At 38.5% G+C, this 16,501-nt stretch overlaps 1 protein-coding gene across 1 annotated transcript; it reads right to left on the bottom strand.

Annotated features, from left to right (window-relative positions):
• Positions 1–10,054: 10,054 nt before the first annotated feature.
• Positions 10,055–15,719, bottom strand: MS4A1 (membrane spanning 4-domains A1). The gene is made up of 6 exons (XM_069470078.1): positions 15,561–15,719; positions 14,984–15,103; positions 13,841–13,897; positions 12,009–12,245; positions 11,142–11,243; positions 10,055–10,267 (listed from the first exon to the last, which is right to left on the bottom strand). Exons 1-6 carry the CDS (start codon positions 15,717–15,719, stop codon positions 10,055–10,057), a joined length of 888 nt encoding a protein of 295 aa, XP_069326179.1.
• Between the last annotated feature and the right edge of the window lie 782 nt (positions 15,720–16,501).

The raw sequence follows: 16,501 nt of genomic DNA, 5'->3' as shown, positions 1-16,501 counted from the left end.
AGATCACAAAAAAAATACAGTGAATGCATTTAAAAACTGGTGAAACTCAAATAAGTACTGAGCTTTAGTTAATAGTATTATACAAATGTGAATTTCCTGGCTTTGGCAGTTGTACTATGGTTACATAAAATATAAACACAAGGGAAGCTGGCAGAAGGGTAGCCAGGAGCTCCTTGTACTATTTTAGCAACTTCTATGTGATTCTAAAATTATTTCAGAATAAAAAGTAAAAACAAAACAACACAACAACAACAACGCTAGGTGGATGTGAAGTGTAAATATAAGGACTAAAGACGGTATTTGCAAAAAGAGAGGGAAGACAGAGCTCGTGGAGGTTAAGAATGTGATGAAATCTAATGCAGACTCCTGGGTTCAGATTCCTCTTCTCCCTCTTCCGTGCTGTGACCTTGGGCAAATTAGTTAACCTCTCTATGCTTTCGTCAACTTGTCTTTGGAGCTGGAAAATAGCAGTGTCTATGTCAAAGGGTTATTGTGAGGATGAAATGAGCTATGTCTGCAGAACACTTTGCACAGTGTTTGATACTCAGGGGGGACTCAAAAACTTTCATTATTTTCTTACGAGACAGGAGGAAAGAACTGTCAAGACTTGGGTCAAAGTGGATGTGGGGAATAAAGGCAGGTGAAGAATCCTAGAGGGGAAGTGACAGAGTCGTCATGGGGAGACTGGGTGGCAGCTGCTGGTTGGAGGAGTGTCAGCTGTTGGATGGAGTATGCAAAGGGGGCCCACCTGCTGGCTTTTGGGGACAGGGCATTAAGAAGACATAGATGAGGCGATTAACTACAAATTGTGATCTGAATTACCTCCCCCTTCTCAAAAAATTTGAGCCAAGAGAATAAAAACTGAAGTGCTTGGAACTGATCTCTGGAATATTTAATCAGTAAATTAATTATTTTAATTGACAAATGAAAAATTGTATATATTTATGGTGTATAACAAGATGTTTTGATATATATATACACACACACATATATATACCTTGTGGAATGATTAAATTGAGGTAATTTTCAGATCCATCACCTCACATACTTATCACTCGAAGGAAAGTAAAATTGTCTAGAAGATAAAGCACATATTTGCTTTTTTTTTTTTTTTTAATTTCAGGGCTTTAAGGAGTTAATGTTGCTGATGGAAATTGTGTTGGAGATGATTTCACTAGATTCTTAAAGAACAAAGTCTAACATAGTTATTCAAAGATAATTGTTTGAACAGGGGCTGGGGGTGATGCCAAGGTGAGTAAAAACGGTTTTACTTTCAGGTAGCATGCATCCTAATGAGAGAGCCAGACCCGGTGAGATACGCAGCTATGGTGAAATCCAATCAGTCCATACGATAAGAATTTAAAGTGGCCGCTGGGGAAAGGCTTTACAGAAGAGATTATCCTTGAACCTGCCTTTGAACAAGACACCCTCTGAGATGGGAGGGTCGGTGGGCTCTCTGGGGCTAAGAAGCAATCTTTGGTTTAAAAGCAGCAGACTGAAAATTTAATTCTGGTGAACACTATGGGCTATTAGTGGCCTCTTCAGACTGGCTTCCTGACTCTTCCCCAGGTCTGGGCCCCGCCCATCGGAAAGTGTGAGAACTCTGGCCTTTCATATTGTCCCTTGGGGTTGAGAGTGGAAGAAATAGAGCCCCACCCTATCCTTATGTAGGGAACAGAGGTGAGGGGATTTGGGGAGCACAGAACTGGCCAGTCCTGATCTCCATCACCAGGTGGACATCCTGCTCACACCCTCTTTCCCCTCATGAGTTACTTCTCCCTGGAATAAGAAGTGAAAGAGATGAGTGTGGGGGGCCAAGTTTCTCCTCCCTGATCCTTCTCTGATTTTATATGATAGCTCCAAACACACCTTAGCTTTTGCATTATTAATGGAAGGTTCTTTTTGTGGGTGCCATCATAAAATGGACTTTTTTCCAAATAAGCAAAGCAAAAGAGCTTCTGTAAAATATTATTTTTGTCAAGTGTTGGAAGATATAACATTTCAGAATGAAGTGCCACCATCTAAGTGTGAAGAACATAGAGCTAAACAAAGAAGCAGCCTCTTAGAGATTCTCTATTCCAGGCCCTGCTTCCCATCCAAGAGTGAATATCCAAACCTACTATTTGAATATTTATTCTTTAAATATCTCTGCCAGAATTTCCATTAAGAGCCAGTCATGTATCTAAGTATTTCACTGAATCTATCACATCATTGTTGGTAAGATGCATCATTATTTTATATAACACCAAGAAAGAAAAATTCTATCATGTGATCTTGATACTGTAAGATCTCAAAGATGTTACAATGTGGAAAAAAGTCAAGAATTGATGTGGTATATATTTATATGGAAGACAGGTCTTTCTTTTTAGTCTTAAGAAAGACAGTAGGAGAAAGAATGAAGATTTTGTAGTTAGGCTGAAGTTTGGATTCTAGTTCCCATCTTACTAGCTACGCATGAGCTTGGGAAGTGACGCTTCTTTAAACTCGATTTCTTTATCTGTAATATGGAATCCTATACCCTCAGTTAGGTTGAGGTGAGAAATAAATAATTTACTGGATATAATGCTTTTATCCTAAGGACTGTCCCAGGGTGTATATTTAACAGAAATTAGTTTTTCTTCTCCTTATTTTAAGCCAATATATTTCTTGTATTAATTTAAATAAATTTCCTCTTGTTTTGGTCTTCTGAAATATGGGCATAGCTCTAAATTGAGGTGCCCTGCAAGGAGGAGTCTTAGTTATAGCAGAGCATTGCTCTTTCTTGATATTTCTGTCTCCTTGCTTTTTGTCCTTCCTGGCCTGCTGGTCTAACTGTAGACACCGGTGATTAATTGCCTGAACTGTTTTGCACATAGCCACAAGCATTGTCTGCTTTTTGGATATTCATATATGATTACAAAAAGAGCAACTCTTATTTCACCTATTATGGAGAGTAGTTTGGCTCAGCAAGGATAGTCCCCACATTCAGCATCTTCCTCCTGGACAATGCCATAGAATGTTGTTAAATATTACCTCCAATTTCTCTTTCTTTGATGAGATTCTAACCACACCCTATTTAACTCATTGCATCTTTTCTGTCACCAACTCTACTCTCTGTTAAATTACCTCCTCAGTAAGATTCTCTTTATTTCATTTCTTCAGAAATTATATTATCCATCTTCTTTAAAGGGGTTTCCGCCTCCAAAAAAGAAAAAAAAAAAACACCACCAAGGCAAAATAAAGAAAAAAAAAAAAAAAAAAAGGAAGGAAGGGAGAGAAAAAGAAAGAAAGAAAAGAAAGAGGACATAACTTCACTCCACACTGTTTGGATTTTGAGTTTTGGTATGTCTTGGACTCCATAAAAGGAATTTAGAATAGTGGTTATCAAACTGATGCATGTTAGAATCATGTAGGAGTTTTTTAAAAAACCTTGTGCCTAAGCTGAGGCCAGATGTAATTATTAGAATCTCTGGACTAGAATTCAGGCATCAGAATTTTTAAAAGTTTCCCCAGGTGCTTTTTTTTGGCCCTTCCTCTTGCTCTCCCCTTGCTGCAACAGTGGGTCCAGTTGTCACCTGTGGCCTCTGTAGCACGCTCTGTAAACCCACATCTTGCTCTTGCTCTATAATCCTATCTTTCTCTCCTCAATAAACCTCATTTTCATGCTTGCCTTAAAAAAAAAAAAAGTTCCCCCAGGTAATTCCATTGTACAGCTGCAGTTGAAAACTAGTGGTTTAAAATATGTCACGTGTCCTAGCTTAGAATGCTATTAATAAAATGCATGCACAAAACTCAATTCAGCTGAAGTCTTCTCCTTTTCTTCTTATTCAATAATAGCTTTTTTGAGTTTGTTTTTCTCAGACCTTTCCCAATTAGAAAAATTTCAAGAGAACTCAGAAAAGAAAAAGTGTTTAAAGGAATTCCATGCGGTCCCACATTGGCAAACAAAAGGTCTGTAAATTATACATTCTAGATAGAGCTCAGCATATTATTTTGATAAGCACCTAATTCAAGCTTATGTAAAAGGAAAAATTGTGTCTGTCTCATTTAGTAAATATTAATAAAGTTTTCTACCATCTCGTGATGCACATTGTTCCTGTCATCAACTCAGATTCACTGCAGCTGTTTCCTGCGAAACCCAAAAGCGTAACTTTCACAAGTTTCATTTCCTGTAAAGATAAAAGTACAGAAAGTTATGGATAGATCTTTGGGCAGCTCTCTTACTGAAGAAGCTGAGGAAAAATGGTGCCAGAGTTATTTATACAATGGGAGCTTACTGACACTTTAGAGCAAGGGACTTCTTTTTTCCTTCATCTCACCTGGTCCGTGGAGTGATACTGCTCTTGTCGTTGCAGCCCACAGATTTATTTCTACTATATTGGCTGCTGTGGTTGTTTCTATGAAAGCTGAGCAAATATTGGTTTGAAGATCAAGAACGTTTTACAAGCCACACACAGTTGTCAATGAATTATTGGAAGCAATGAGACTGAACCTTAGTTCTAAGTGAGCAGAAGTGTCTAAACTCCACCATCCACTTGACCACTTAGTGGAGATGCAGATTAAGGCGTCCAAATTCTGTATACTCCATAAAGGCAGGAATTTTTGTCTGTGTTGTTTACTCCTATATCCTTGGCATGTAGAATAGTACCAACCACATGCTAGGTGCTCAATAAATATTTGTTGAATTTGCTAAATAAGTGTAGCTTTGTGCCTATCTGTGCCTGTGGGCTTTAGACTACCCACCATTCTGAGGTAATCACTTGCTTCAATTCCTATGCAAATCGCTGGGTTATACCTTTCCTTTCCTTTATAAGGAAACTTCTCAACCCAGCGTATGCTCTCACAATTTGAATGTTTTCATGTCACATTCATTTTTCAGTGAATTACAGTCTCTCTTTTCTCTTTAATACTTTCCTAAAATTCTCTCCCCTAATACTGCTGATGGCCTCCTAATTTCTGAATCCCGTGGCTTCTACTCAATTCTCATTCTGTAGGATTTTTAAACAACAGTGCTCTGTTACTTTCTTGCCCTTCAAGACACTTGTCCTTCCGTAGCTTCCAAGATAGGACACTCTCTTAAGTCCCTCTCCTACTTTCTTAGACATCCACGATTTCATCTTCACTAGTTTCACTTTTCTGGCAGCTAAATGTGAACATTCCTTACAAAGGAATGTCCTCTTCCTCTTCCCCCAGGAGCTCTCATCCATTCCGATAACTCAATCTTTCAACTTTAGGTGACTAATTTATGTAATTCCATTTTCAATTCCTCTCATCTTATTTCCAAGCTCACATGTCCAGGTATTTGCAAATTATTTTATAATGAATTGCCCATCTACAATGTAAAACTATAGAACCGATATGATCTAAGTTGATGGTCCAATTCCCATGCTCCCCCTTTTCAGTTTTCCATCTCTCTCCATTAGCATCATCACCAGTCTGACCCCCTTCCTAACCTCTCCCCCATCATCCAAACTCAAAGCTGAAAGATGTATTTGATTCCTTCCTTTTATACTCTTTATGCTCTTTATACTACATGTTACGCTATATAATGAAGTCCTTCGTGTACATTAAGTCCTGTCTATTTCAAAATCTACCCTCTCCTTTTTTATAGTCTTCAATTCAGGTCTAGTTATTCATTTACACCTGTTATCTTGCTTATTTTCTAAATTATTAATTGGAATTTGTTATGCTCCTACTCAGATACCTCAAATGATTCTCCAATGCTAATGGATTAAAGTCCAGATATTGTGAGCATTTAAGACACAGCATGTTAAAATGTCTGTTGAATTACTGTGCTCCTTCTCGAATAAAAGTTCACAGTGTGAATCTCTACACACCATTTTGGCTCTTCTAAGTGGATGAGGCAGGCTGGAGAAGCCTCTAATCTGCCATCTAGTTGTCACGATGGCATTACTTAGTGCATCATGGGGGGGGGGTCATAGGTCAACAACCAGGCAGCCACTAAACATCAGGAAGTCTGTGAATGCCCATTGACCTGGTAAAAAGTTGGTGAGATCGAGACACGGGGAAAGTCCATGTCCCTGTGGCCACAGACTCTGAATTTTCTTTATAGTGTCTTTTGAAGCACAAGTTTTTAAATCTTGATGATGTCCATTTTATCTAATTTTTTCTTGGTTGCTTATGCCTCTGTTGTCATATGTAAGAACCCATTACCTAATTCAAGCTTACAAAGTTTATACCTATGTTTCCTCCTAAGAGTTTTATAGTTTTAGCTCCATCATTTAAGACTTTATCTGTTTTGAATTAATTTTTGTCTATGGTATGAGGTAAGGGTTCAATTTCGTTCTTTTGCACGTGGCTATCCAGTTGTTCTACCACTAAATGTTGAAAAGACTATTCTTTTCCCACTGAATTTTCTTGAACCTCTGCTACATTTTTTATCACCTTCAATTTGGCACTAAGATTTTTGAGATCGAGGCTTCTCTTATCTATAGACATATCCTCTATATTTAACAGAATGCCTTTCCCATAAAAGGTGCCTGATGGATAGTTTACTAATTTCTTTTTGTCCAACCAGATAGTAAGCTCTAAGAGGAGACAACTTGTTCACTGTTGCTCACCATATTGTACTGCAGAGTAGGCTGGGATCGAAAGGGGATAATCCTACCTTTGCTTTGATTTTGCCACCATACACCTGTACCATATTAATTTATTGCTTGGTACACTTTAGCTCAGAACACACAACCAGGTTTTGAATCAAAGGAAACCCCATTAAGGACTGGAGACTTAACCCAGGGAAATTTCAGGTTTGAACACCATACCACCCCAGCCAATCAGTGTTTTAGATTTTTTACCAAGAACTTAAATCAAATTCCATAAATGAACTCATGTTAAATCAATTGGAAGATATCATTTCCGTGCGTTAGACCTTTGACTATTCTATTGTCAAAGTGAAAGTAAAAGTAAATTTTCTGGTTTTTAACAGGCACCAGTACTTCCTGCTGGTAGACTTTGGGCTTGAAATATGAAGCCACATTTGCATAACGATAAAAGGAAATACGTGTCTTGCTCACAATTGCTGCAGCTCCAAAAGTGATTTGCAAAAAGAAAAAGAGGAAATACTGTAAGTATCCAATTATAGAAGAATGGTGAATTTATTTTATTGATTCATGAAATCTTAAATTGCAGTTAAGAGTGATGCTTATGAAAATTGTATATCAACAAAGAAAAAATCTATATTATGATATATAAAAGGCAGATTATATTATGCAGTGGTTGCGACTGGGTAAAGTTATGTATTACTATGAAGTAGGGTGATGAACTATCCTGTTTACCTCAGACAATCTTGGTTTTAACACTGAGAATCCTACATCTTAGAAAATCTCTCAAACTTGGCCAAACTGGATGGCTGATCACCCTGTTATGAACAAGGATTATAAGAAAACAAGAAAAAAAAAATGAAAAGATGCTATGTCAACTTCTTTGTCAATGAATACAATTGATCTTTTAAAGTTTCTTAATGGTTATAAAATTTTTACAAAAATAAAAATTGAGAGGAAAAACTGAGTTAAGATCAGAGAGTATATCTGGGCAAAGCATGTTTGCTATTGGCCAATATTATTATTAGATTCCATCTTGCCAAAGGGACAATTAGGGAGAAGGTCATAGCATTTTTTATTATTATTATTTTTTTAATAGTAGACATTAAAGATGTCTTCTATTATAGTGAGTGAGGTCAGTAAAAACTAATTATTTGAGGCCAGGTGCAGTGGCTCATGCCTGTAATCCTAGCACTCTGAGAGGCTGAGGTGGGCAGATCGTTTGAGCTCAGGATTTAGAGATCAGTCTGAGTAAGAGCAAGACCCCATCTCTACTAAAAAAAAAAAAGAAAGAAATTAGCTGGACAACTAAAAATATATAGAAAAAATTAGACGGACATGGTGACACATGCCTGTAGTCCCAGCTATTCGGGAGGCTGAGGCAGGAGGATTGCTTGAGCCCAGTAGTTTCAGGTTGCTGTGAGCTAGGCTGACATCATGGCACTCTAGCCCAGGCAACAGAATGAGATTCTGTCTCAAAAAGAAAAAAAAAAAAACTAATTATTTGAGGTTGTAATGACTACTCAAAATTCTTAAGGAAACCGTGGGTTTGGGGAGGAATCCTCATACATATTTCAGAAGTGGAGAAGTTAAAATAGAAACATGATCTTGTATCTTTTGATACTTTTCTGATTTTTTTCCCTGAACCTGCTGTTGTCATGCTCTGTCCCCTCCTCTCTAGTACCAGGCAGGAGCACCTGCCATATATTTCAGTCATGGTCTGGAGTGCTCAGAGTGAGGAATGTGTGATCAGTGACCTATTCCAAAAAAATTTTCCTTGGGAATGTGTATGTGTAAGAATATACTGACTTGAATATTTGATGACCTACATCTCACAGTTCAAACGCAGGTTGGGGTTATGTGAAATGAACTTAAGTCCAAAGAAGCCTCCCATAGTCTGGTGTTCTAAGAATAAAGAAGTATGGGGAAACACCACGCTGGAATCATCTGTTGCAGACAAGGACACAAATATAGTTTTATTCATTTAGAGCTAATTTTGAGGATTTTACATAGACAGAGAAAGGTTTTATCTCCTTTTTTTTTTTTTTCTAATTACAGGGAATATCTTCCATTGGTTGTCCCAAAAAAAGTGGAAATATCATACGGAGTGAAAATTACATTATCTATTTACCTACCACAACCTGGCAGCGCTCAACATGTAGCAAATGTCCAAATGTGGTTACTAGATTATGGTGATGCCATACGAGGTGAACTTTTTTTTTAAGTAAGGTACTAGTATATCTGAATTGAAAAGTAGTGTGGCTATTATGTGAGATTTGGCATTTTAATTATGTTTCCAAGCACGATCTTTCTCAGAATGTCTATAACACTTAGTGTCTATATTATACAATCTACCAGCTAATTATATAATAATGATGTAAATAGTTTTCCAAATGTGAACATCTAAGTCTTTTTTATCTCCAAGGAGTAAAAGCTGATCCTGACTCTTTTGTCTTTCTCACTACCTGTTTAGTTCTGGTCAGAGAGTAGGTTCTTGATAAAACCTGTTGGGTAGACATTGGGTAGACAATTTGGTTGTTTCATACATCACAGAATTTGAGTAAGACTTGGGTATGAAACAAGGCTCTCATAATTACTAGCTGTGACTATTGAAAAGTTATCTTTTCTTTTTGACAAGTTACTTTACCTCTTGAATCACTTGTAAATAAGGATAGGGATTCTTTCTTGATCCTGGAAGATCAAATGAAATTATTTGATTAAAATATTTTGTCATTTGGAAATCATTCTATAAACACAAGTGTTGATTATTATTTGAGATTTGGGTACTCATTGTGGAATTTTCTACAATCATTCTTTCTTCTTTTGCCTAAAGGCTTAAAGTAGGTATACAATGCAACCAAGAGCCTAGAGCAGGAGTTAGGAAAAGTTAAGACAGAGACACATGTTCATGTATAAACTAGGCTATTTGTACAAAAAAAAAAAAAAGGTGAGCATTCACCATTTAGAACTTCCTCTAATGGGGTGTGGAGGATCTAAAAATGTGCCACATTGTCAGCCCCATAGAAAGACAGATGAGGAGCAATAAGGAAGCTATCCCATTGTTATTATGATTTATTGCCCTTAAAACAATAGCGCAAAAGGGACTTCACCAAAAATGTAGATGTGGAAGGAATTAAAGATAGTTTAGGGATGGCTTGGGGCAGTCATATATCAGGTACAGAGTCTCCCTTTTGCTGATGGAAGAAATGAAAAAAAAAAAAAATACTGCTACTACTAAAAAGCCTACCCAAGGAAAAGGTTAGTGGGAAAGCACATTCTGCAGCAATTATACCTTTTTTTTCATTGTAACAAAGTTGCCCCAAACAAGAAACATGACAACACAATCTGCTAGAATGGCTACTTTCTCTGAATGTGAGAGAGGATTTGTGGCCACTGTGTGCTGAGATCGCATAGAAATGTGGAGGATAAGTGCACAGTACCTCAAGAAATGAAGGTAAATTTGTCTCTTAGAAGCTATGAACACTAATGCTTAAAAAGGAAACAGAAGAAATAGTTTAAGGAGTGCTGTCATTTTCTATTGGTGAGGATTCCTGATCTTGGGGAGGTTCTGGAAAGTTTATTTCTGTTTCTTCTTCTTCTTGAATTGGAATGATTTCAATGTCTTCTTCATTCTTTGGTTGGGAAGATATTTCAGTTAGCTCAACTACTTCTTCTTTTATTTCAATGGTCTGTTCTTTTTTTTCTTCAGCTGACAGGAGAACCACGTTCTAGAACACAAAATTACACTTTTCTTGACTTGTACCATTGACACCTTTCTCAACAGTCTCTACAAATACTTATCAAATATGTCCTAGTTTTTATGCTACTTATTTTATTTACTATATGCCTCCAAATGCCAGGATTGATTTTCCAGGTGCTCAAATTGTTATCAAACACTCGCTTATTGAAATTCAAGTCTGAGTAAATCCTCAAGGGCAATTGACATTTGCCACTGAGCCTGGAATGATCACGTGGTATTGGGAACACCGCAATCATAGATTCTGTCTCTGATTTACCTTCAGTGAATATAATCCTGGGAAAGTAATTTTCTTTCTAATCCCATTTTCCTCATCTGCAAAATGAAGGAATTAGGGATGGTTTCTAAATTCTATAACAATCTGGTCTGAGCAGTTGGCCATAGGTCTATCATTGGGATTTTCCTATTTCCCAATTGTGGAGCCTCTTTGAATTTATTGTTTTGGAAGAGGATAAGGTGAAAAGGGGTGAGCAAGGGGAACCCTGAGAAATGAAGTCAAAGAGCCAGTGACTAATCAGCTTTCAACCTTTAACAATTCTGCTTTTATACATTGCATATGGAACCATGAAGTCAAGATGGAAGCCTGAAGCCAAGCAGAAGGGAGGATTAGTAAGAAGATGCTAACTTCTATGATAGAACTGTGCCCTCTAACTACAGACTCATGTCACATTTCAAGACATTTTCTTCACTATTGGTATTTTTCTTTCTTTCTAGAAGTACACCAAGACCATTTATATGAAGATCATTGTTTTTCAAAGTTTTACGAGGTTACGTTCTCCATAAATGATCCTTTGTAGATGTGAATTTTCCAGAGAAAGGCTATGTACAGAGTGGCTACCACTTACAGCTTTGGGCCTGGAGCACATGCGTTTCCACTCATTCTCAACGATGCCAGCTACCACAAGTTCCTGGAGGAAGGCAAAGATCAGCATCACTGACAAAGTGCCCTGAAAAACAATGGAAGAATGAAGGTGAAAATGCAATCACGGCATAAAGAGCATGATTGGTGTTCAGGAAATTACTGTTGGCTAAGTTAAATGATTAAAAGATCAATTCTTTAGGTAAGCAATGACTAGCTGTGAGAACTGTTAGTCTAGAAGACGATGTCTTTATAACCCTAACCTTTAATACAACTTCTGGCACACGACAGATGATTAATGCATAGTGCTGACAGAAAGTAAGGTAGGAATAATCAGTTGAAGAATCAATTCTATGTAGGAAATAATCACTACTGAGTCACGAATTACACTGTATCCAGATTAGGTGATGTGGTATCACACCATGGAAACCTCTCCACATTTGGGAAATGCATTTTTTCCCCTTCAAACTCTACACTAAAAACTCTGGGCAAAAGATGTTCAAAACATCTCAGGTATTTCTGCCCTGTTCATCTTCATAACAATGATAGATAATAATGCTGTTAATGCTATTAATAATAACATTAAAGAAAACATTTATATTGTACTTCCTATGTACCAGACACTCTTCTAAGTACTTTGCAGACATTAACTTATTTGTTCCCCAAAACAATCCTTTGAGTGTTACCATCCTCACTTTATAGTTGGAGAAATCGAGGCAGAATATGGTTAAAGTTCTTGCCCAAAGCTACATAGGCAATAAGTAGCAAACTCAGAAAGTCTGGATCCAGAGTTGATGTTTATAATAAAAATGCCGTCCTTCTTACCTGGAAAGAAATCCAGTTTCACACTTACCAAAAACACAGATTGTATGGTGTAACAGTATTGCGTAGATGGAGAATTTTTCTCAGAGGACCCGGCTGGTTCACAGTTGTATATGTTAATATATGGCATGGAAGCTTTAATAAAATTCTGACTCTCCATTTTTAAAAAATGGGAGATTTTAATATTAAGTATGTCCATGATCGAAAGAATCATTCCAGAAATGGCAGCAAAGAGGCTCAATGAGTTCATTATCATTTTCCCTTTGGCCTGAAATGGAGATAAAGATTTCCTAATTAGACTTTATTTTCATGGGCAATGTAAGTTAGGAAGGAATTCCAGATGCCATTCCCCTGACTCACAAAGATACTACACCTAAATCATACTAAAGTTCTTCTCTCAGTTGTTTTTAACCTCGTGGTCACTATAAAATAAAATCACCTCTCTCTCCTGTTCCTTTCTCAGTCCTCCCCATCTCAGTTTATGCCATCACCATCAATTAATTTTATCAAGCCATAATTCTAGGATTGATCTTATATCTTGTATCCTTGCACTTTCTTCACTGCTACTGCCACCATCCTAGCAGGCATTCGATAAATATTTGTTGCATAAGTGAAGAAAAATCGTATCCAGATTATCTGTCTTCATAAGAAGACAGACTGGAGAGAGAAAAGGAGATTCTTCCATGAGACTGAAGTGGGGTGGTACTGTGAGTAGAGGTTAGGAAGTTGCAGATAGAACCCACTAGGTCTGAACCATCAAATGGAAATAAAAAGCAACAGCAATGATAACAATATTTTCTCCCTGTTGACACAGGTTGCAATCAGCCAAAGTCAACCATCTTTGAAAATACATTTAGGACTCATGTCTCTGGATAGCATAGGTAAGAAAATGTCGGTGTGAATATTCTGCCTTACAGGAATGATACAAAGTTGGAGCAGGAAAATATATGTGACAAGTGCCATAATGATATGGGATTATTGATGATTATTTTATGACACACGTATTTCATCCCTGGCTATCTGACCTTAAGATGGCAAGTCAGTAGGTCTGGCTATATTTGGAGAATAGAATAAGTTGATTTTCATAAATAGTTTTTTTCCCCCCAAACTGAATTTGTCAGACCAATTTTAGGAGGAACCATCTCAATCCACTCAGTCCCTCACTGACTTTGAAAGTGACTCGGCATAGTAACTAAAAGAAAGTGTTGGGGGAGGATTTTCATGGGAGGGAACTTGCTGGAAGCTCATTTTCACCTACATAGAATTGCCAGCTCTGCAGCACAGCCTCTTACTGGGTATAGATGAGTCCCTGGGAGTTATGTGAGCAAGACCACTCACTCTAGCTCCTTATAGCCTCTGAAACACTGCTGCACACGTTACTCCTTTTCATCCTCATGCTACTTTCATATGGTAGCAAGGACCATTTACCTCCATTTTATAGGTGAAAACTCAAAGGTACATAGAGGTAAAATGACATGTTCAAGGTTACAGCTAAAAATCAGCTTAGCTAGAATTTGAATCAATCACAACATTGATCAGATAATTTTCCTAAAGGTGGTCTGGGAGAAATGACCCGGCTTTCAAAAACGTCTGTTACTTTCACACAGCATTTAACATTCGCAAGACTGCAAGTACAGTCTTCATAGATCTGCCTTTAGTTCTGTTTCTATGGACATACTTCAGGTAGATGCCACTTCCAAGTTTTTCATGAATAAAATCACAACAGCATTGTAGAGGACTGTTTGTCTTTTTAGGGTTGAGAGTCTGTGATTCCAAGGCTCTTTAAGGGTCCCTAGGAGTTTTCAACTGAGAAAATAGGTTATTTCTCTGATGTGTGAGAAAGAAGAACATATGGTTACTTGCCAAACTCTTCCTAGAGTTTTTCTCTGCGGCTGCCAGGAGTGATCCAGAGATAATATACTGTAAAAAGAGAAGCAATGGGTAGAGAGGGTGTGAATGAGGTAGGAGAAGGGGGGGAGAGGGGGGTCATTGCTTAACATTGAGAGCTGGTCAGAAAGAAGCCATCTACCATTCCAGCCACTTTCACTAAACTATCTACCCATTTTTATCAGGTTCATTAATTTTTTAGCAGTCATGTTTCTCCTTTTTGAGGCTCAAATACATTCAATCCATGCCTTTTACTCAACCATCTGGGGCGCTACGACTAGGAATATAATAAGACCAAAGAAACAGAACTCCTATTTCCTTGATAGTTAATACTCAGTGTGAATTTAAAGGTTTTATTTCTAGTTTTTCTTTATTTTTACTTTTAATTTGTGGAAATGCTCTTTGGGATTCACAAGGATTTAGATGGCTTTGATGCCAACAAAGAGTGAATCGATGTAGAATACTTGACCTTAATGTCATAGACACGTGTTGGCTGCTACAGAAAGTGACAATTATTTCTCTTCCTCCTTTTCTAATGTTTAAGCGGCAGAATGGAGGAAACTCTTGTTCTAACTCTTCTCTCCTTGTTCTGAAAATTTCAATCCTGGATTCATCTTTATAGGGGCAACTATGAAAAGTATCATGGGGAAAATAAACATCACTGCCCCATGCCACACCCAGACAGCGTTACAAGTTTAGAAAACTTGTACATGAAACAGCCGTAGTAACTAAACAGAGTTGTATGGTAGAAGGAGCAGATGGGCGAAAGTGGGATGTTCCTGCTCCCTCTTGCATTCCAAAACATCATGCCATACAGTCCAAATATCCAGTGACTCCACCCCACTAAAACTGACTGTGGAGAGGTCTCGCTTTAAACAATCCCTGTGTAGATCCATGAAGTACATCTTTCTCTGAATTCACATGAGGCATGGCCACTGACTCTTAACCATGCTCAATTTAGTCAACCTCTCTTCCTACTGAATTATTTTAACTCAGTGACCTATTTCCTACCCATATATTTCACTCTCTATAATCTGGCATACCCCTGTGGAGCTTTTTAACATTTTTGTCTTTTTTGTCTTTACCATTCCCCAAACGGTTGCTACCTTTTTTACTCACCATAATGCCTCCCCAGAGAGGGTACCACACAGTCACACAGATGGGTGCATATTCCCCGGTGGGGATCATCAGGAGGCCCCCCAGGGCAATGTGGAAGAGCCCATTCATGATCTGGACAGCCTGGGGAGAGAAGAGGGGCACTGGAGGATGAACTGCATTGTTGGAAGGCAGAGGCAAGACTGGAAGCCCTGGCCTCTGACTTGGAGCCATGCAAAATGCCTAAAGGAAGCAGTGGAGGTGCCAGGAGTTTGTCTTTTTCTTATTCAGATCAATTTCCCCCCCCACTGGGGGCATTTCCAAAGAGCAGGTATGCCTGGGACTCAGGCAATGGACTGGAATGGGAGACTGCTAACCATATATGCCCCAAAGCCAAAAGGTGAATGAGATCACCCTGAGCTGATCCAGGTGATAACTCCTCTGTCACACCCCTGATTTGGCCTACTGTGTCAGACATAAAGAACACATCAGGTTGGATGCCCTCCCTTCACGTTGAATTGAATTCTGTACGTGGCCTATAGCATCAGCTTCCGTAAGTCAGAGAATCCCTGGGATGTGGGAGGGAGGGCACCTGACTTACCCCAAATGCCTTAGATTCCCTCATGAAGAAGGTTTGTGTGGGGCCGATTGGTGCAGACATCCTCCTGAGGGTCACTTTTGGAACAGGCTGCACAGCAACAGGGCCTTTCATAGGCTCTGCTGGGAAAGTCCCATTCACTGAATTTCTGGGTGTTGTCATTTTGCTCTCAAAACTCCTAAAAATAAAACAACAAAGGAACAGGAGTAAGAACAAGATTTTTAGCAATCTTACCTTGGGTCATGCACCTAAGTGCTTCTTTCAGTGTTCCCTCCACGGGCGTCATCGAGGGTAGACATGGCTTCTTCCTGGTGGCCTCGAGTCTGAGACAAGTCCTACTGCTGAGTTCAGAGAAAGAATCTGGAGGTGTTTGTCTTATGTAAGAACATACGGGCTCAGGAGTCCCTGCCGGTATTCTTGGCAGCCGGGTGTGGGACATAAGTTATCTTTGCAGAGAACACTGTGCATATATATGGCTGCACGGCCTGTGTGTCTCCATCTCTGGATGTTTCTCTTATGCTTTAATATTGGGAAATGTATTTTTTATTGATTTGTCCTCGTCCCTTTGCTTATTTTCCTTTGTCCATTGTGATGGGCCAGAGACATTGTTGCAGATGCCATTGTTTTTCTGTCCTTAGAAGCACATGGAGTGGCATAACGAACACTGGAGACTCAGAAGAGGAGCATGGGGTGGGGGTATGTAAGGGAAAAAGAATTACCTATTGGGTACAATGTACACTATTTGGGTGATGGGGCAAATAAAAGCTCCATGTAACCAAAAAAGCCTTTGTACCAATTTCAATCTATTGAAATAATTTTTTTTTTTAAAAAAACAAAAGCAGGAGGAAGGGCTAATTCTAGGCCTCCCTCTGCCTCTAAATCTGCCACCTTGAGCAAGTCATGTCAAGAAGGCTCTCTAACGCTGCGTGTAAAGTTGTGGCCTC

This window comes from Eulemur rufifrons, chromosome 6 (assembly GCF_041146395.1).
Source record: "Eulemur rufifrons isolate Redbay chromosome 6, OSU_ERuf_1, whole genome shotgun sequence".
In the NCBI taxonomy this organism is placed as follows: domain Eukaryota; kingdom Metazoa; phylum Chordata; class Mammalia; order Primates; family Lemuridae; genus Eulemur; species Eulemur rufifrons.
The sequence above is the reverse complement of the archived record's forward strand: the minus strand, read 5'-3'. Positions and strand labels throughout refer to the sequence as shown.